This window comes from Passer domesticus, chromosome 13 (assembly GCF_036417665.1).
Source record: "Passer domesticus isolate bPasDom1 chromosome 13, bPasDom1.hap1, whole genome shotgun sequence".
Taxonomy (NCBI): Eukaryota; Metazoa; Chordata; class Aves; order Passeriformes; family Passeridae; genus Passer; species Passer domesticus.
This window is the reverse complement of record NC_087486.1, coordinates 13836902-13857887: the sequence shown is the minus strand read 5'-3', so window position 1 is coordinate 13857887 and position 20986 is coordinate 13836902. Positions and strand designations below refer to the sequence as shown.

Below are 20986 nucleotides of genomic sequence, written 5' to 3'. Positions count from 1 at the left end.
CTTGCACAATCAAATTACAAGCCACTTCATCCTTCCCTTTCCTCAAAGGAATTCTACCAGGGTTGACCCTTTTAATAAATATTTATCTGAAAGATGCCATATGTCTAGTCACACAAAGGCAAGTATCTGAAACTCTTCCTCCCCTTCACTCCCCCTCAGTGCCCTAAATCAATGGCTCTTATAATTAAGACAACAGGCTGTAGTGTCATCCATATTGAGCAATACCGAGTAAAACAGAATATCAGTTTACTGACGAGATCCTGGTTCAAAACCTTTTTGCCATGAAGTCAGTTCTAATGTGGTCAATCCCATGCAGACACTGATTTGAGAGAACTCCCCCTTGGCTGTGTACTGCTTTCAGCCTAAAGATATCATCAGCAGCATATTGCAGCTTATGTTATTTAGGCAGCTATTTATAAATGTAGTGGGGGATGCATTGCAAGCCAGAGATGTTCTGAAAAAAAAAGATCTTGAGAACACACTTACTTCTTCAGGGTTTGAAATCCATGCTCTTTGTACTGGAGCTCTTGCTTCATGTGAGCTACTTCTCTCTTGAGTTTATTAACCTGCAGCAAGGTGTCACATTTTTAGAATTCCATTTTATATGAGTATTTAGGTACAGTGCTACCCACTCAATTCAAAACTTATTCAGTGCAGACAGTATACTCTAAATAAAGTTTCCAGGCAATCAGCTCATCTCAAGAGCAGGAAACAGCCCTGACTGCCTCCTCATCAGGACTTTATCACTGGCCAGGACTTTCTCCAGTAGCTGCTGTCACACCTCTTAACACGGGGCTCAAGGGAAGTTCCAGCCATGTAAGTGGAAAAATTGACAAAAATTAAAAAAAGACAGCAATGAAACACATATCAACTTCTCTCAGAAATGTTTAAAACCTTCCCAGTCATTAAAAAACTGCTAAGCATCAGGACAGGAGTTACCTGCAGCACCTGAAGCCACCCTCCAACCTCCCCAGCAAAAAAGCCCCAGTGCACGAGTAACACAGTAGGATGAGAATCCATATTGTAAATGCACTGACCCTACACTTGCTGTTTTATATTCCTCCACAGAGGCCACTTTACTGACCTACTTTACTTTAGTCCTTTCTTCCTCCCAAACTGAGCTCTGCATGAGAGCACACCCTCCCCTGCTGACAGCCTGCACTAAGCCCTGCACAAACAGCTGCCAGTCCCTGGGGAGGACCCCAGCTCCCCAGCACTGCAGGAGCCAGCACGCAGCTCCACATCCCACAGCCACCCTGCACTGCCAGCTGCCAAGCCAGGCTAGTCTAAGGGGAAAAAAAACCAAAACAACAACTGTTTTAAATTCCTAAGGCTGCAACATTAGAAAATTGTGACAAACTACCTCCTAAATGGCAACATTAGCTCTCCCAACTGCTCTGGCATCTCCTTTCAGTATTTGCCATGAGATCTGGAAATACCTGAACACTACTCATGTCAAGCAAAGGTCCATCTGTACTACTCACCCTGGATTTTGTAGTAGCAATCTCTGCTTTGAGGATCTCGGGGTCATACTTGGAACTTGACGAGGAGCCAGAAAGCACTGGAACAAACACAGAGCCAGTTCAGCAGCTCTGCCTTCACCCTACACTTCCACCAGCCCACCACAGACCGAGATCTCCCATCACTCCTGCACACCCACACCTCCACACATTGCTGGTGTAGGTCTGTTACCCAATTTCCACATCTCACTGCTCAAAGACAGGCCAAGGCAATAGTGCAGTCAAGTACCACACAAAAAGTATTGACTGAAGGGGCCAAAGCATGTCCTGCATCTCCAAAGTCTGGATTTGTTCCAGGTTAACACACTTAACTCAAACTCCCAAACATGTTCACTCCATTCAGTGGTGTGGCTTCCTGCATTTCCAAAGGCATTTAACAGAACTGAAGGATCAGGCATTGCATGAAGGTTTACTTAATTATTTTTTTCAGACTTCCTTATTGAGCAAACAATCCACTGAATGTTTAGAACCAAAGAAAAGCAAAGAATGAGAAGAAACTAAAAAATGTGATGCAAGCCTTTTCACAGCCTTGAGGACATGACCAACCATACAATGTGTCACACCAGATTAAATCAATGTCCCATTAAGAGCAGAACTCTCTTCTCAGCAGCAGTTAAACCCTTCTGCCTCAGAAGGTACAGAAGCTCCCCAATGTGCAATGTTGTTAGAGGTAGCTGTAGGCAAGGGAGATATTCTGATCCTTGCAGCCATCAGTTTATGCCCTATAAAACATGGGAAAGCATTTCTAGTTATTTCTGTTTGGTTGTATTTTTCAAGACAGATCTCATCTCGCCCATGTAATTCATTGTAACTTGTTCTCAGTGCATTGCTCGGGGTAGAGCAGTCCTAAGAAAAGAGCAATCCCAGTTCTTTAGAGATGAGGGACAGCACCCTTGTCAAACAAGAATCCTTCAGCTGACAGAAAACTACCTAAAAAATTTTAACACCAAGCACAGGATTAGCCAGTGGAATTCTCCACCATCACACATAACTCACAAGAGTGAAACAGGGGGAGGTTCCTGCTGGCAAGAATACAGAAAATCTGCAATACTGAGGATTATAACAAAAATTAATACATGCATGAAATAAATCCTGTTCTGGACATCTTCTAGCACCTAACTAGTACCAGTAAGGAGGAAATACAGTATTCTATGAAGATTTCTGCACCAAATCTTGAAGCGACATTGGCATTGATGTGCTGTGACACAGAATATGGAGCACAAACTGCTGTTCTTCATACACAGAGAAGCAATCCACCAGTGGTGATTTGGAACATGGCATAAAATACAGACCCTCAGCTCCACTAGACCATCACTGGGATATAAAACTACAAAAGGGCCTGGGAATACTATTCAGGATGGACCTTCTTGCTGTGTTTCTATTCTTTAAACAGGGGAATCAAGGAAAATACCATGTAAGTTTACTTTTTCACACTGAGCCAAACATTTTTTAGCATTTATTGAAGCCCATGCAGAAAATCTGCATGTTAACTGCAGTGAGCCATACACAGGAGCATTTCACAACAATCAGCCTTTACCAAACAGGTGCTGGGCAGACACCATTTCTGAAACAAACTGATCAAACATGAGGATGACATGGCACACCATCCCAGTGCTCTATCCAAGGAGCAGCTTCATGCTTTTTACTGTCCTACAGGGTGCACAGCTGAGGAAAGAGCTGGTTAAGAGCTCACTAAGTACTCACAGCTGGTCTGAGAGCCCAGTTTGTGCTCCCAAACATCATGCAGCTGCCGATACTCCTGCTGGGCCAGCTCAAGCCTCTGCTGTTTCACTTGGTAGATCTCCTTCTGGGCAGCAATGGCCTCCTGGGCCAGAACCAGGTAATCCTTCAGCATGTGCTCCTGCTCCCGCCGCCATTGCACCCGAGGGTCCTCTATCTGAGTCGTTTCTTGGAGAGAAAACACAAGAAAGCAAGATCAACAGAACGCAGGTTTGTTCTGCTACTTGGAAAAGCTCCACTGTTTATGACATTCTAAAACAGTCTCTTGCCCCATCCCTGTGATAAAAAATAAAGACATTTTTGTTTCTTCTAAGGACTGACTGTTGATCCACAATGAATTCCAATGAGTTCTGCCATGCTGAATAGAATAATCCACAACAAAACTGTCATGTAACTCTCCAACTTGTCTGCTGCTGAAGCTGCCCTGGTTCTGGCTCTTAAAAACATCCACCCAAGAATATGCATACACAGTTCTAAGATACTGACTGTTATACTTATCTTTATTGCAACTGCTTTATAACATTACTAATAAAATACCTCTAGTATTTCACTGATAAAACTTTCACAAAATATCATTGCCACATAACTGCATTATACTGCACCTGACAACATGAAAGCAATTACAGCTCTGCCCATCCTCTTTGGCTGCCAAATGGCTTTTATTGCAAGGGGGAAAGAAAACCTGCTCACTCAGATTCCAGAGGCAAGTAAAAATAAAGTGTGATTAAATCACAGATTTGTGAAAGCATCTTAAATGACATTATAGGAACAGAATCTCAGAGAGGAGTAAACATTTCCTTCAGGGAAAGCAGGCACAGCAGTAAATGACTGAAGGATATGGGAGGTGGAGTTCAGGGTAACAGGGAATGCAGCAGTTACAGTACTTCCATCTCTGTTACCCCAACACAACCAACACATTCCTTTCTAGTTTTCTAATCATGAAAAAGAAGTAAGGTCACAGACATGCAGCTACTCCTAACACTAACAAGGTAAATTTATTGTCAGTGTTTGTCCCTGTTTTGTGAAAAAGTGCCCAAATCATTTTTCATTTATATTTCAAGGCTATTATGTGTTCTTGTTTGGAGCAGGCTCCAATATTTAGTTGACCAAATGCTCTGAACTGTCTAAACTAACATGCTTGAATAAGGATGCCTAGTTACCACATAATGAATAATTAATAGAAAGGACTTGCTTGAAACTAGCAGTGGGAATCTAATCTGCATATCTTAAGAGCCTCTTTAAATATGTAGTAAAAGCTGCCAGAGTGGAAGGTATGAGCAGCTCTTAAGTGAGTCGGGTGTAAGACTAACACTGCAGTACACAGGATGAGGGGAAGAGAAGTCAGACAATATTCTTAGCAGCAGAACCAGAAATAAAGGGTTTACCCAAGGGATGGACACTCAATTCTTTTCACAAGCTGTCCATGATCACGCTGAGGAGAAAATTAATTGGCTACTCCAGCAGTAAGCTGTTTCTAACAATATCTCAAGACCTAAAAGAGCACATGGCACTTCAAATTACATCGCAAAACTTGGAGAAGCCAAAAAATGCATCAAAAAAACCCAGTATAGTTAGTAGAAGCATTTCAACAGAGTCTTTTAGAGGTCCTGCAAGCAGAAGCAATATTTCAGCTGATATAATATTAAAGGTAGACCTGGACCTGAAAAACTGCCCCAAAATAATATGAGGGAAAAGCAGCTGCTTGTACCAGCTGTAGGGGCCCTCACGGATAGCACTGTGGTCTTAGAGGGAGCAAAAGAAAGATGAGGAGGGCAAAAAACCTGTAAGACTCTGACATCCCCACATGCTCCTGCTTTGATTCTTGTCCCCAAATCCCATTTTCCACATAACCATTAGCCACAGCCAGATGAAGTAACTGCCCTTTCTCCACAGCTGAGCCAGAAGGGCAAAGTCTGGCGTTACCCAGGGAGCTGCCCCCACATTCCCAGACATGCAGCTTCCCTGGACACAACTGCACAGTCACCAGCAACTGAGGGGCTTAGGCTCTCTAATTTCCAGCATAAAAAGTATGTTGGCAAAGTTCCTGTGGCTCTTGAAGTCTGATGCAGGACACTGGATCATAAGTCTACCTCAACGTAAGTCTTCAAGCCTAGTTATTTCCAGTTTTTCCTTAGACTAGCAGCCCATTCTTTCTAGAATCCCAAGAAGGGTGGTAGGAGCTGCTGCAGGAAAATTCCTCTATTATAAGCAATGAGGAGGAAGACTGCAAAAGCCTCCAATCCTGAACACCTCTGAGAGGTGGTGAAGCACTGCCAGTGCTCCAAGCCCATCCACAATCTGACCTGGGGAATGCTCAGCAGACAGCTCACAGAGAGGATGGACAACACACTGAGGTATTGAAATGCTTTGTGTCCAGATTTATTCTAAATATTCACCTCAACCTTTTTCAGTAATGAAAGCATTAACTGCAACCCCTTGATTGCAGCTCTGAGCTTTGGTTTTCAAACATGTAAAACCAATCAAGAAAAGTGTTGGCCAAGGGCTCTCACTGAGCCCAGCTACTGAGAAATGCATAATACATTCAGAAGTGAGATGAAAGAACTATAGAAATGCAGGTTATTACATCATTTGTTGTCTTGTGAATTCCTAATTTAATGTTGAGCTTGTCACAAATAAATCTGCTTGCTTCATGTTGGAGGAATGTAGGTTTACAATGCTTGCATCAGCATCATTTCTTTGTATCACACTCCAAAGTTCTCCCAGAGAGGCGCACTCAAGGCTATGCATTAATACTTTATTAGGAATATTCTGGGTACTCAATTTAATTTAATTGTATTTATTTTCCCTCAGAGAGGTGGTTACAATTGTTCTCCATCTTGCTTCTTTTAATGGATCCTGTCTTTAGATTTCATTTAAGTCTATTCTTGGGCTCGTTTCTGATAATTAATCTCAAATACTTGTACAGTATGAGCAAGACCCAACATGGCTTCATTCCCTTCCCACCCTCAGCAGTTCCTTCCTGCTAGGGAATCTGCCAGAGACCTTGGAGAGGAAGAAGGTTTTGGACACTCTCCAGAGGATACTTCAACATAAACCACAAAGCTGAGCTGCTCGATTAGGTTAAGGTAAATGGATGTGCTCTGCTCTGTTGTGATCTGGATTAGAACTGGCACAAGAAATAAGTCTTGAGTTTGCTCCTCTTCTTTTTAATTTTTGAAATTCCCATTTAAATACTGAGGCCTCTGACATCCCACAGAAGTGGAAGTTTTTAAAACACACTGTTAGTAAGCAGGTGTCAGCACTGCTGGAAGGCTTCTCTGCATGCCCTTGAATCCTGTGGTGCCTGTGAGTGGCACAGAGCAGGGGTACCTGCCCCAGACCTGCAACCAGACCTCTGCATGTTCACCCTGCACCAACTCAAATGTACAAATAAAACCATGTTTGGTTTGTCCCAACTGCATTCAACCATTCAGGCTGGAAAAGGCCTTCAGGATGACTGAGTCCAACCTCAAACTTAACAATGCTGGAGTTTCTGCTAACTGAAACACTCCAGGGGTCCAACAGGCTTCCATGTCCCAGAGCTTCAGGTCAAGGCAATTTTCCCACTCCTAGACTGTGAAATGGACACCAGACCTGGTCTTACAGACCTATAGGAGATCCAAATTTGTGTCTTGCAACTTAGCACCTTCTAAAGCAAAGTTTGTCCACTCCTCTCCCCTGCAGATCTCCTTTGTGTGATCCTGTAGACTTGCCTACCTTTTCCAACTTTCCAATCAAAAGAAAAATCAACATCCCTACCTCACAGAAAAATTGGATGAAGCTATTTAAAGATATGTCATCCTAAAATCACAGGATTTAGAAAAGTTCTAAATAAAAATATTTGTGTCACCTTTACATCTGGGAACTTATGATATTTGTATTGTCAGGGTCAATTAGAGCTTTTGGGAATAGGCTTTTTTCATTCTGCGTTTTTAATACCCAAGAGAAGTTGCTAAAGCTTGGAGGGTGCAGTGTCAGGCCAGGTGAAGTTGTGGCAGTTTTGAAAAAGGGAAGGGTGTGAAAACGAAGATAACCAAGGGGGGTTAAAAATCCACCAAGGAAAAAAATGCACCAGACTTCCACATTTTTATTTTTTAAAAAATCATGTAATTAAAAACAAACAAACAAAAAAAAAAAACACCCAAAAAACAAGTTAAGTTCTCAGTTGAAGTCCTAGAAGTAGATTTAAAAAACCTCACAACTTAAAAGCACTTCAAGACACTTTTGTCTTTCAAAAGTTTCTTTCAGCACAAGCTGCAAGTTCCCCTAAAAGGGCCTGGACACGGACATGGTTCTGCTGTGAATTTCTGGGCTGCAGCTGGAGCTGTTCTGTAAAGAGAATCAAAGTCATTGATTTGTTTTGCTTATTACTTCTCCAGGGGATTTTTCTAGCACAACCTGTTACAGTTATTCTAGTAATGTCTGTAATTATATAACAAATGTTGTATTTTCTTATAATTCAAATGAGCTTACAAAATTAATTCTTTTGGTCTATCAAGCAATCTAGCAAAGGGTGTAAGCAGTGGCCTAATTTGAGGGCACAGGATAAAGACACCCCAAGCCTGAGCCCTGAACAGGACATCCCAAGCTTACTTGAGGGTTTTGTCTCCAGTGAAGGCAGCGTGAGCTCCTGCTGCCAAGGGAGCTCACGTTCATTCAGCTCACCCCTGCCAGGGGAATCAACACAAGACCTTTGCACTGCTTCTGATGGTCTTGCCACAGGGACAAATTCCAGACTAAGAACAAACTCCAGATCACTGCTACCCAGCTGGACTCCTCAGCAGAACCAAATCTGACAGAGGTGTGTCCATAGCATTGGCTTGAACGTGGCTGCCAGTTTGAAGATTGCAACCCGAAAGGTGTCAAATTCCTGCTCAGAGAGGAAAGTACTTTGTATGATGTAAAAGGACAGGATTTGATTTCACAATCTGCAGATCTCATGGACTCTAAAACATGCTGTTAGCAACTCTGTGGTTTTGTGTTCAGTAAACTTTAATAGAGGCACAAATCACTCTGCAAAAACACAGCAGCATGTCACTTACTGGTGTTGTGGTCTATGTAATAGACTCCGACCTGAGGGTCATAAGCTTCTTCCCATCCTAAGGGCAGCTCATCACTGATGCAGTCAGCAAAGGTCAGTGGTTTAGTATACCTGAAACGCAAAATAATATTTAGCATGAATAAAAGAACACTCCCACATGCCTGTTCCAAACAACTGACCAGAGAACAAATGCCACAAGGGCTTCAGTATCAAAACCAAAGAGAAATGAAAACTATATTAAAGCCTTTGTTCTAATCAAATAATACACCACCAACTCTTCCCTTTCTCCATCTGAAGTTAGAGCAAGATGAATTCATTCTGACAGAGCTCCGGACCCTTGCCCAGCTCAGCCAGTACTTGCTCGACAAAGGAACATTAAGAACTTTGCCAGAAACAATTCCTGCCTTTCCAGTGAAAGAACAAGACTGTTTGCAGGCAAGCCGTGTACCACAAATATGTAGACAAGAAGGAGCAAGATGAGAAATGCAATTTGCATAGCATGAATAAGTAAGACTGAACGATCAATAGCCAGTGTTGAGGACTGTGGGACCACTTGTCATGCAACTTCTCTCATTTGCATTGCAATATGCCGTTTCATTAATGACAAATAAGATTAGTTTCTCAGTATCAGAAAACGTGTAACCCACTCTGTCTGAACAAGGAAGTATTTCCACAGCACTGCTCTGGTGAGTTTTTCTATTACAGAGCACAGCCAGCAACGCTCTGAAGGCCTGTATGGCTAAACACAAAGCTGAGAGTATCCACTCCTTGAGTGGCCACACAGATTTTAATCACCAAAACCACGTCCCTTTCCTCCCTTTCACTCAGAGTTAATGAGGTTCAGCTTGCACCAACAAAACTGCAAACCAAACAGCACTGCAGGGAGGCACAAGCCAGGAGGAATTAATGCTGCAGGTGCCTCACATCCCCAGCTGCCAAAAGCACAAAGGCCCAGAGATCCAGTGCTCTGCGTGGTGGATGTATGGATGGATGTATGGAAGGGGGCTGAGTTTGCTTCCCAGAGAAGCCCTTGTGGCAGAGAGCACAGGACACACTGTACACCACCACAGTCCCTCCAGGCAGGCACACACCCAGAGCAAAGGGGCGAGCAAGAACCTACAGAGCTGCACCCAGCTCTGCCAACACAAGCAGCACATCACAGGAAGCCAAAGGGACAGAGAGCAGCTCTGCAACCCACTGCAAGGGACTGGACAGCTTTCCAGCCAGTCTTCCCTACCCAAAGGTAATTAAGGAGGGCTGACAGACAAAGTTTTACTAAGTTTTGAGCAGACGTCATCTGGAGGCACTGAGAACCAGCTGGTACTCCTGTATTAACATCTTACAGTCACTCATTGTTAAGAGGAATTTTAGGGGAAAAAAAGCTTTCAACCAGAAGATATGGCCTTCAACTTACATCTATGACTTCAACATAAAAGCAACATTTAACAACTAACGTAATTCCCCCTAATATGACCTATGAGTCTGGTATGCAGCGAGAATGGGGTGGGACCATTTTTGGTCATGTAAGCCACTAACACCTCTAATTTACCTGGTGTTGCATTTCCCTTTCAACGCATTGCCTTTGCCATATAAAGTAGAGTTTCAATCACTACTCTCTCAGAAAATTTCAATTTAATTTAAAGCTCTGCTGTGCAAAACAACTCAGAGCTTCACAACATGGAACTGTGAAACTTTCTCCATAAAGTTTCACTGCAGGGTTTATTTTTACAGTTCTTAATCTAGACTGTGTACCAAAAGTGTGTTTGTATAGAAAACAGAGATTACCTGAAAATAAAATAGAATCTCAATGCTTGTGATTGCTATCCCTTATCCCATGTTCTTCCCTGTGGATCAAGCTGAGTACCCAATATGTGCTGCTCTGAATTGATCAAATCAAAGATGCACAAGGGTAAAAATGCAGAGCAAGGTCAGATACAAGCCACTCTCTGGAGATAACAGAGATGAAAGTGCTGTAGCAAACGTGTTGGCAATGTTAAGTTAAACACCAGGGTTAACACTTTCCCCCTCTCTGAAAATGGCATCTACTTTTATTTAGCCATAGTGGTTCATGTAGAGGCTGCACAGGTAGGGGAGAGGGGGGGCACAGAGCTAAATGCTGAACTAGATGTTGCCCTCCCATCCCTGAGAGGGGCACAGTCATGCTGGGATCACAGAACCATGACACATGCTGAGCTGGAAGGGACCCACAGGGATTGCTGAGTCCTGGCCCTGCACAGACACCCCCACAATCCCACCCTGTGTACGACCCCTGAGAGCACTGTCCAAACACTCCTGGAGCTCTGGCAGCCTTGTGGCCATTACCATTCCCTGGGGGGCCTGGGCAGAGTCCCACCACTCTGTGGCTGAAAAATCTTCCACCTCTATCCAACCTAAACTGCTAGGCTCAGCCTCAGCTGTTTCCTCGAGTCCTGTCATGCTCATGGTAGAGATGGGTGCCTGCCCCTCTGCCTCCCCTCATGAGGAAGGTGCAGACCACAATGAGGTCTCTCCTCAGTCTCCTCTTCTCCATGCTGAGTAAATCAAGTCCCTTCATCCACTCCTCAAGCAGCTCCCCCTCCAGACCCTTCACCATGCTCGTGGCCATCCTCTGGGCACTCTCCAATGGTTTAATGTTTAATGGTTTATACTGTGGTGCCCACAACCACCCCCAGGAATCGAGGCTGCAAGGCACAGAAGTCCCAGGGGTCTTCTCCAGTGCATCACTTGGTGAAACACTCTAAACACTGCTGTGAATTGGTGGCATGATTGCAGCTCTGCCACTTCTGTAGAGCTTTGTAAGAACTGGTGCAATTCCATCCTGTGTCTGCAGCCCCTGGCATTGCACACCAGCTCCATCCAGCCCTGCAGAGTGATTAAACCAGGAGCCATGCATCTCCCATGTCCCAGCTACACTGCTCAACAGTTTTGGTGAGGGATCCAAGCAAGAATCCCTCAACACAGAGCAGTAATTAAACCCACACTTAAAGTACATTAGGTAAGGGTGTGCTGCAGACATAAAATACACCTCACTAAATTAATTTGTGTTACACACTGAGTGGAGTTTCTTGCAGAATTTTGCTCAAGAATCCCATCTAACATTAATATTAAACCCTGTCTTGGTAAAAAACAAAAACCAGTGTGACACTGCACTATCACCCCTGAGTCTTTGGAATACTTCCATCAGGGAATGGCACTGTAGTGCCAACTTTGGTGCTCCAAAATGTAACACCAAACTTATAAAGCTTCTGTTCAGCTTTTGTCCAGTCTTATTTTGTTAGAAGCAGCTGAATTCCTTATAAAAGTGCTCAGAAACCATCAGACTCAATAGGAAGCCAGCACCAAGCAACTGAAGGATGCTTATTCCTATTTTCCATATGAAATGCAATGCATGAACTACATCCACCCAGTTCTTTCAGTTAGAGTTTTGGAAAAAGGAAGAAAAAAGCAAGGCAGGATCAGTCTGCTATAGCAATGACACAAGCCAACTGGAGACTTGCCAGTTACTAGGGATCAGAAACAGACAATTATTTCACTTTTGAGACTGATATTTTCAGCATATCTCACAAGGAGCACCCATCACCAAGAACAGACTAATGCCCTTATTCCTGGTTGCCCATAGCTTCCAACTATCCCATTTGTAAACAGAATAGTAATTAGTTTTATAACTAAGAGTGTAATTCCACTTGTTATAGACAAAATAGCTATTTCCCCAAATAACTGCAGCTTCATAACCATATTACTTACTTTTCTAAGCTCCTTTCCCTAGCTGTTGTGGGAAAAACTATCACAAATCAAAGTAGCAATGGTACAATTAGATGAAAGACATGTAATATGTTGCATAGCAAGACTCTGAATACAGCATAAAAAGAAAAAAGAGATTATTTCCTTGTTTTAGGATATTATTTTAGGGGTTATTATGAAGACTAAAATAAACCAATTTTCCAGAAGGGATCCAAAAAAGCAGTGTTTCCCCTAGCATACTCACAATGATGGATTAAAGAGCAAAGGGAGAAGCTTCTTTCTCCCAGCAGGACATGATTTAGTTAGTGCATTACTGCTGCATAAAACAGGACTGTTCCTCTGCATGTGGGAAGTTAAAGCTAGGACACATCTGCAGGACTATTCCTTTGAAACCTCTCCTTTTCAATTCACAAAGCTTCCTAGCTGCCTTGAAAAAAATCTCATCAGCTCAGGCAAACCACATTACCACACAATAGGTTCTCCCTGCAGCTGGACTCAAAGCAGCAATGCACAAAAATACACCCCTTTCACCACTAAGGAAGGACACCTGCAAAGTGGTTTGTGCATTCCTTACCCTCCTTCCTTAGGGAAACCTTCAGATGCACTCACTCGGTTTTCACATGAAAGCAATGAACCCAAAAGTTCAGAAAATCCTGACTCTGTGACTTCTGATCTCCAGCCACAAAGAGGGAACCAAGGGGCAAAATTAAGGTCTGTACATATGGCCCTTTCTATGAAACCCAAACTGACCTAGTTAAGAGATGACACTTAGGGACAAGAGTTTGTTTGCATCTCCCAGCTGTGCTCCCTTTGCCCTGACACCCATCAGACATCAGTTAGCTCTGAACTACTCCTCAAGTGCTGCAACTCCTTCTAAGCTGGAGGCTGAGCTTGGTGTAGGAGCTCTACAAGAGAAACTAGCCTGAGCTAGAGAAGATATTTGTAAATCATAGCCTAACCCTGGCCCTTCCAGCTCACCCAAAAGTAACCCATACATTCACCCCACAGGAACTCACCCATATCTCACATTCATCATACCTGTGACTGCCATTCCCCCATAGGCATGTTTAAATTGGGGTCGTTATTGGGAATAATTAGTATTTTGAAAAAGACGTATCAACCTACATTTATCAATTTCCATTATATTTCCTTAGCTTTCAGTGTGTAATTTTTATATTTCATTCCATTCCTGAAATTCAAATTTACTTGAACAAGGGCAATTCCTCATTAGGACACCTGGGAAACAGGTACCCACAGCAACCACCACACACAGCAGGTCAAGGTGGCTGTTCAGAAACTAATCCTGTGTCAGAGGTAGAAGAACAGCATCACCCAACTTCCTAATCTGAGGAGCATCTGACAGTCTTCAGGCAGAGGCAGGACAAGGGTAAAGCCACTGCTCACCACCAGCCATGCTGAACATCCCGAGACACTTCCATCTTTGCAAAATGTTTGCCCACAGTAGCTCAACTATTTGTACAGCAAATGATGTCCAAATCCCACTCCCACAGCACAAAATAGAAAGTTAGCTTCCTACCTCTATTTTCTAAGTCACATTATTTTAAAATGAGAAGGGTTTCTATATTTCTGATTTTTGATCACCTTCAGTTTCTATCACAGATAAAACTGGAAGCCAATGTTATCATGTGCAAACAGTATTAAATGAAAACTTGCTCATCTTAGATTCAGAAAGCCTTTCTATATTCTTGAACTCCACTGTTGTCAATCAAAAACCTCATTACATGGGAAACTGAAGGCAAATAATCCTTGTATAACCAGTTTTTGATTGACAGAAGGCTTGTTAAACATGGCTGTACAGAGATTCCTAGCAGGAGCTGGAGATGGGTGACCTGTGCCACTTACAAATCTGGAGTTAATACTGCAGGGGTAACAGAAATCAATTCTGAACTGCCTAAACCATGAAACGTTCTTTTTGTAATTACTGCATTTTGGTATCAACTGGGGGCCTCCAGCAGCAAACCACAAGCAGCTCCTGGTGAGGCTCAAAGCCACGATGGTGAGTGCACACAGGTGGATGTGCACTCAGCAAACACCGAGCTTGGGTCACCGAGAAGGGAAGGTTTATAAACCAACAGCCAGGGCCAGGCTTCCACAGCGTGCATAAACCCCCTTAATCCCTGTGTTTGCAGGGCTCCTCAGAGCCCCTAACAAAGTAAAGCCATTTAAACAGGAGAGCCTTACTGTAATCAGTTCAGGACAGATCACATGGCCTCGTATGAAATCCTTCATGACTCTACGGGCGAGAGGACAGCCCAGGGGATTTCCTGCAGTCTGCTGTACCCACAGCAGCAGCTCACTGCAGCAGGAACAAAGGCAGCACCTGGATCACTCAGGACTGTCACGTCAGCTCCTCTTACAGCTACAGCCTGAGCTGGCAAACACCTCACCAGCCCTGCAGAGCTCTGCCCTTCCCTCCTGCACTCACAGGTACACAGCAGGTGCGAGGCAGACAAGCCCTTGGGCAAGAAGTCAAGCCACAGAACACAATAATGAGTTGTGGCAGATACTTCCACTCATACCATTTCTCTTACAAAATCAAACCACTTTTTAACCCAGCATTTTGCAGGAGAAGCTTGGAGTCAGGTTTTATTTTCAATGGCTTCTGGATTTTTGTATTTTTTTTTAATACAGCATATCTTCATTTCTTGTTTGAATAGAACTCACTGCTCATTATGTGTGTGGATGTGCTGCACAGACCAGGATGAGCTAAAGGCACCTCAGTTCCAGCTGTGACACTGGGCTTGCTGTGCACATGGAGTTTTGAGGAACTCAAACTTCCAGCAGAGCTGCTACTGGAACTCAGAAGGCTGCTGCAAGAATCACTGACAGGAGGCTCCACACGATGACATACAAGCTTCTTTGTTTTTAATGAGGTCATCTCATTCTCAAGACAGACGATGATTATTTTTAAACTTCAGCACAGAAAAACCTATCACTTTGCCATAGTCCTAGAAAATTTGTCTGCAATCTCCTCTTCACAAAAGCTTTTAAAAATAGACACCTACACACTTATTACTCAACTTGGTGATCCAGCCCTCAAACACACCAAGGCCATTCGTCACTATAGTAACTGTTTTCCCTGGGAGCATCTTCTCTCACTGCAGGGAGGATTGCCTTTGGAGGCTGCAGGTGTGGCAGTGAATGTTTTATGATCTTGCTGGCAAAGCTTTTCTCACCCCATCTCCACACACCTGTGCACGATGAAATGCTCCCTTGGATTCCCACTCCAACAGCAGTTTAGGGACCAGGCAATGGGAACAGCTCATCCCAACAGCATCCTCAGCAGGGACACAGCAGTGACACAGCAGGCAGCTCCAGGCCAAGTCACACTTCAGTGGCACCAAAACCTCACCAACTGCAGAGGAGCCGGAAGGGGAGACTTCTACACCCAGAGGAGCAGAAAGGCCCAATTCAGGATCACATTAGCAGAGAACACGAGTGCGCTTGCCAGGAAACAAGGAGAAGCTTTCAAGAAGTGATCACAGATTTCAGAAGCTTCTTAACTCTACTCAAGGAGAGTATAGCTATGAGAGATCAAGCACAACATTTCAAAGTTTGGAAGGGAGACATTATGTCAAACCCCACACATAGGCCCAGTCACCTTAAACTTCTGGTTACCTCAAGCATATCTCATTTCAGTGACTGCCAGTGTGTGGTCCTAGTTTTGCTGTGATAAAGGATAACTGGGAACAGAATTACACTCTTACAGTAAAATGGGGTCAACTCTGAGAAAAAAACCTCCATATTTGAAGCTGTTAGTGTAAACCAAACAAATTTGCTTAAACTACAACATAAATATTACCAAGAGAAATGGCTTAAAATAAATAACACATCTCCTCAAGCAAGTCAAACTGCAGAGCTGTTTGCTTTCCAGAAGTGGTTGATTTCATTGCCATGGTTATTGATTATCCTCTCAGCCTCGTATTTCCTCCTGGCCCTTGATGCTTCATGCATTGGGCCACCTCTAGGATAAGCAAGTCCAACACCTATCCTCAGAGTTTATTTTCCAAGCTATCATAATTTCATACATTTTTACTGACACTCAGGAACTCAGTGATCTTTTCTGGCCAGGTCATGAGGGTAACCTCTGTACCTTGTTCAGGTATCTTGAGTTGTGTGTAATTTACCAATTAGACCCTCTATTGCTTTCACATGTGCAGATAACATTTAAATTCTTCCTTTATACAGAAATTAGTCACATACTGCCTGAGTAGATTCTCCACAAAAGAGATCAGGAGACATCAAAGACACCTGAAAGTCAGGTACCAGTCTGTATTTCAGGTATTCTGAACACAAATTCATTTATACATTTCTATTAGTCAAATGGTTTCACAGAAGCATTAATCTGTATAATACATGGTTTATAACCCCACCAGGCACAAAAAGTATGCCTTGAACACCAGCACAGTCAGCTGCTTGCTTGTTCTAGCCACTTCTGCAAAGGCCTGCATGTTTACAAGCTCTGCTTTGCACACACTGACAGTCTGTTTGCCTGTGTATGTCTCTTCAGTGCAGATCATTTACCTCTGGAAGCAAAGAACAACGAAGTTATTTGCAAGGAGAAGGCTATCAAAAACCACTTGCAGATTTTAGATCATTCCCAGTGATTAACAAACCGGTTCTGCAAGCAGGAGGTCAGTCATACCTTCTTAATCACTCAAATGCAAAAATTCCTGGGATAGTTCAAGGTTAAAAAGTCAAGAAATGGGAGATGAGGCTTCTCACAACATTAACTTGCCTGCCAGCCTTTATATCCTGCACATGCTTTCCTGAACCAATTAAGCAGAAAAGATATAAAAGTGTAAGGTACAACTTGATGAGAACAGTACAACACTACTGAATTAAAAGCATACAGGAGTTGGAATTTAACCATGCAAGTAATTCAAACATCTTTAATTTTAAATAGCTGACATTGTTTTTTAAGTTTGCTTTCAGTTCTTCTAGGATGAAAAGCAGCCTTGCCACAAGCACAGCCTGAGCAGATTAACTAAAACTAAGTCAGCTTTCTCTTCACTTGGAAGCTCAACTGTTCTTGAATAAAGGGACTGGTCACATCAGAATATGGTGTAAATTGCCTACCAAGCATCCATAGTAGTCAGACTAGTTCCCTGACATATTTGGGAGATTATGAACTGGAAGGCTCTGTTGCTGCTCCTACAGCCTGCATTCCTGCTTCCCTGAAAGGCTGCCTAGTGTGGGTGGCAGCAGTTTATATTGGCAAGATGCCTCGAGATAAGGAGGTGTATAGGACAAACTCCCCCCACAGTACAGCTCCTAAGCAGGGAACCAATAGCTACTGTCAGAAAAAGATAAATATTTGAGATCTCAGCAAGGAGGCAAGTATGGAATAATTGCCCTACCTCAGCATTCAGGAACACGTGCAGTGAGCACTGGGCTGACCATCCAGGCAGGAATGATGGGGAAGAGATTTAGGACAACTGGGCTTCATCAGACCCTGAATTTACACTTCATGTACAGTGATTACAAACCTGAATTCCTTCAGAAGAAAAGCCTGGTGCTGTGCTTCTCACCAGCACGCTCTATCTGTGAACAGCAAATGCCTCCTGCAACAGCTGCAACCTGCTCCTGTGAGCTCCTGTGTCCTTTCTTCACATGACATTTGAAGTGGGAAGATAGACAACCCCAGGGTGGCATCACTGGACTCATCTAATCTCCCCAGTGGAGAAAACAAGCATTGCTAGTATGAAACCCTCTTTAGAAAGGACAAGGGAAGAACAAGAGTTTGTTTTACATGCACATTTTCTCATGATGCTCCCTGGTTCACCTCCTGCTAGCACTGGGCTAATTGCTCATCCATACAGCAGCTTTGGTGGGGCTGCCTGCTTGCTATTTTTGCATTATAAATGTTCTGACTGAGTTATAGAGCTATCTGATGGTCCCGATGCCCAAGAGCAACATTGGCAAGCTCTCTGGTCTGCAGCCCTTGCAGAACACAGTCTAGGCAAGCAGCAGGGCACCACCAGAGCATCTTCTGCTCCTTGCCCTAAGTCACGTCAGCTGCACTCAGCTCTTCTGCCGTGCCTGAAAACATTACTGCATGGCTCTGATCTGACATCAGCCTGCCACCTTGGAAATCTGGCCAGACAGAGCAGAACCCTGCTACACAGAGGAAACCACCAAGCCACAGGAACCCCCAAGAGGCCTCAGGGCACCCACAGAGCCCCTTCAATGCCACTGAAAACTCAGCAGTACCAGGAATGGACAGGAGTATTTCTGGCTGCCTGCAAGAATCAGAGCAGCTGTCTGGTTGAGATCATGTCAGAGCAGTGGAGAATACAGGAGAACAAAAATCCTTCTGCTTGCAAAGCTGCTGTGAATTCCAGATACAGAATACTCGCCCAAGCATCAGCATAGCCCTGCAGACTGCAATCCATGCCATTCCTTCAAGAGTGGCAAACCAAAACTATTTCAACAGACTCAGCCTTGTGAGTTAGCACTGAGTTAGACAGCCTTTGGAAATGTAAGCATGGCAATTCACTTCTGATCCAAAGAGGAGAAAGCCCAGGTTACACAGCCCTCAGCTCATGAATGCAGCACTTAGAATTCACAACTTGAAGCTTTACAATCTACTACTGTTGCTGTAAGTGTTGAGGCAATGTGTTCTCAGATCCTGAAAAGCCATACTGTATAAAAATGAACAGGAATGTCAGAATAAGAGCAAATTTCCAGAACAACCTTCTGAGAGTAAAGCTTTAGGAGATGTAGAGTTAGAAGGTAAGAGTATAAAATTAATAGGTTTAGTATCTTTTTCATCAAAAGTAACAAAGCCTTGATTTACCATGTAGTTAAGCCACAAAAAAAATCATGCCAAACTGTGCTTATAGGCAGAACTGTACAAAGCACTAAACATAGCTCAGTACTTCACACGTTGCAAGGGAGTCGATACAAATCAACAACTATTGAAGGCTGCTCACGCATCTGAGGACAGCAAAAGTGAGATTTGCATCACCAAGTGAGTTTGATTGATTTACTCTCACAAACATCGTTTATTTTTAATGATCCATTATGAATATATTTTGCCAACAGATCAAATCTGTGTTAACATGGACGTTATAATGCCACTTGCTCTCTTGCATTCCCCTTTCCCATCTATCTTGGGTGGTTTAAAGCCCACTTAACAGTCCTTCTGCCAGCTCAGAAACGGCACAAGCCAACTGAGGATTTGGTTTTTCAGTTATTCCCCAGTTCAAAACAGACCGCATTTCTTTCCACTAAGCAGAGACTCAGCATACATATCACTTTATCACTGCTGCTCACACTTCATGCTCCAGGTATGTGCCAGAGACACACCTTACATAGTCTCATTATTAATATTTAGCTACTCTTTTACTTTAGTTTATGACCAGGAGCACAGGAACCTCTTTCCTTCCAAAGGAACAATCTTCCTCTTTCCAGTATACCCTGATGAAAGTGGCTAAACCTGACTGATGGTGTTTTTCTGCTGTCTCTGTACTCCCACTCTTCCCACACCTATGCAGTAGCTGTGCACCTCAGTCAAGCTCCTGGCTTGTCTGACAGCAGAGACACCAGTATCACTACCACCATCCTAGCTGTTCCACACTACAAAATGAAGAACTGAACCCCAGCTAACAGGGTGCATTTCGTTCCAGCTTTACCAGCCAGATAACCCCAAAGAAAAAGGCCAGAGATGCCAGATTTGTCTTAAGTATCGTGGTGAACAAAAGCTGAAGACATGGCGTGAAGCTCAGAGCAATGAAGAAGCTGGCCAGCAAAGCCACCAGCTTTGACAGAAAAAGCGTGTTCACACCATCCTGAGCCTTGTTCAGAAGCAGGCTCTGCTGCAGCATATCCTCTGTAATCTCACTGGATACATGCCAGTCTACACCGACCCTGACAACTCTGCCACTCAACACGACCAAGTGCTGCTTCCACAGGAGCATCAGAGCTGGTGGCACTCATGTCACTCCTCAGCAAGCTGATTCAGCTGTTCAACAGGGAAACAAGCCCTCATGTACTACAGCAACGGGACTTTCCCCATCAGCAGGGGCAAGTTCCACCTCCTTCCCTTGGGCTGGGGCCAACCATTCCACAGGACCTAAAAACAAATGTCCCAAGGTCATTAGTACACATCCAAATTCCTAGATCTTCTGAAAATGAAAAAAATCTGAACTTGTTAAGTGAGATAAGGTTTTATGCAAATGCTCTAAGGTATGTCTTTAGAAAGGAATTATCGAAGACATCAGTCAATGCCTGAATTCCTCCAACAAAAAACACACAAGGGTATGTTCCTATAGCCATGGAGAAAGACAGGTTTTATTCTAGCCTTGTCAAGAGGAAAAAAAAAACACCGCAAACCAATGAATTTTAAGTATCTGCTTCCAGGCACTGCAGCCTCAGCAACAGAAGTGCCACAGTCAAGCTGTAACAATACTTAGATTTCTTCTGGAATGCAGCATTTTTCATTTTACAGCACATATTCATAGTAGCAAGTGTTGATTACTTTTTTACACAGCAAGGGTTGCTTTATCTGTACAGTGTCACTTTCCCGGGACATGCTTCAGGATTAGAAGCACCCAAAAAACACCGTAGAAAAGGATCAATTTCTAGGAGATGCAGTTATTTAACCTGAATTAGCATGTGACTGTACGTGTGTTAGTGCAGGGGAGAGAGGAAGAATTGTGTTAGATCCACAGCACAAAGACATCCACAACTGAGCCACGCTGAGGGTTTGTTGCTCCTGTAAAAAGCGTCTCTCCCACCTCTCTCTACACAGCTTTTCCTTTCCCCTCTTCCCAAACCAGCAGCTCTGCACCCTCCAAGCCCTCCCAGGAACTGTTTCTGTTCAGGAGCAGACAGAGCACACGCAGACACTTCTGACCAGGCATGCCCGGCTGGGTTAGGGGGACTCGGCAGTCTGCAGCCTGCCAGGGACACAAGTGTA

General features: G+C 43.6%; 1 protein-coding gene and 1 long non-coding RNA gene across 3 annotated transcripts in view; one reads left to right on the top strand and one right to left on the bottom strand.

Moving 5' to 3' along the window:
- Nucleotides 1-20986, bottom strand: part of WWC1 (WW and C2 domain containing 1) — a 66741-nt gene that overhangs the window by 27995 nt on the left and 17760 nt on the right. For both annotated transcript variants that reach the window (XM_064387361.1, XM_064387362.1), the window contains exons 2-5: nucleotides 8303-8412; nucleotides 3225-3428; nucleotides 1485-1561; nucleotides 487-566 (exon numbers count right to left, since the gene is read on the bottom strand). In XM_064387361.1, the coding sequence (XP_064243431.1) occupies nucleotides 487-566; nucleotides 1485-1561; nucleotides 3225-3428; nucleotides 8303-8412 (471 nt within the window). The remainder of the gene's footprint in view (nucleotides 1-486; nucleotides 567-1484; nucleotides 1562-3224; nucleotides 3429-8302; nucleotides 8413-20986) is intronic.
- LOC135279834 (uncharacterized) lies at nucleotides 3336-4051 on the top strand. Its single transcript, XR_010347013.1, has 2 exons — nucleotides 3336-3470; nucleotides 3575-4051. It is a non-coding gene; the product is annotated as an uncharacterized LOC135279834 (long non-coding RNA).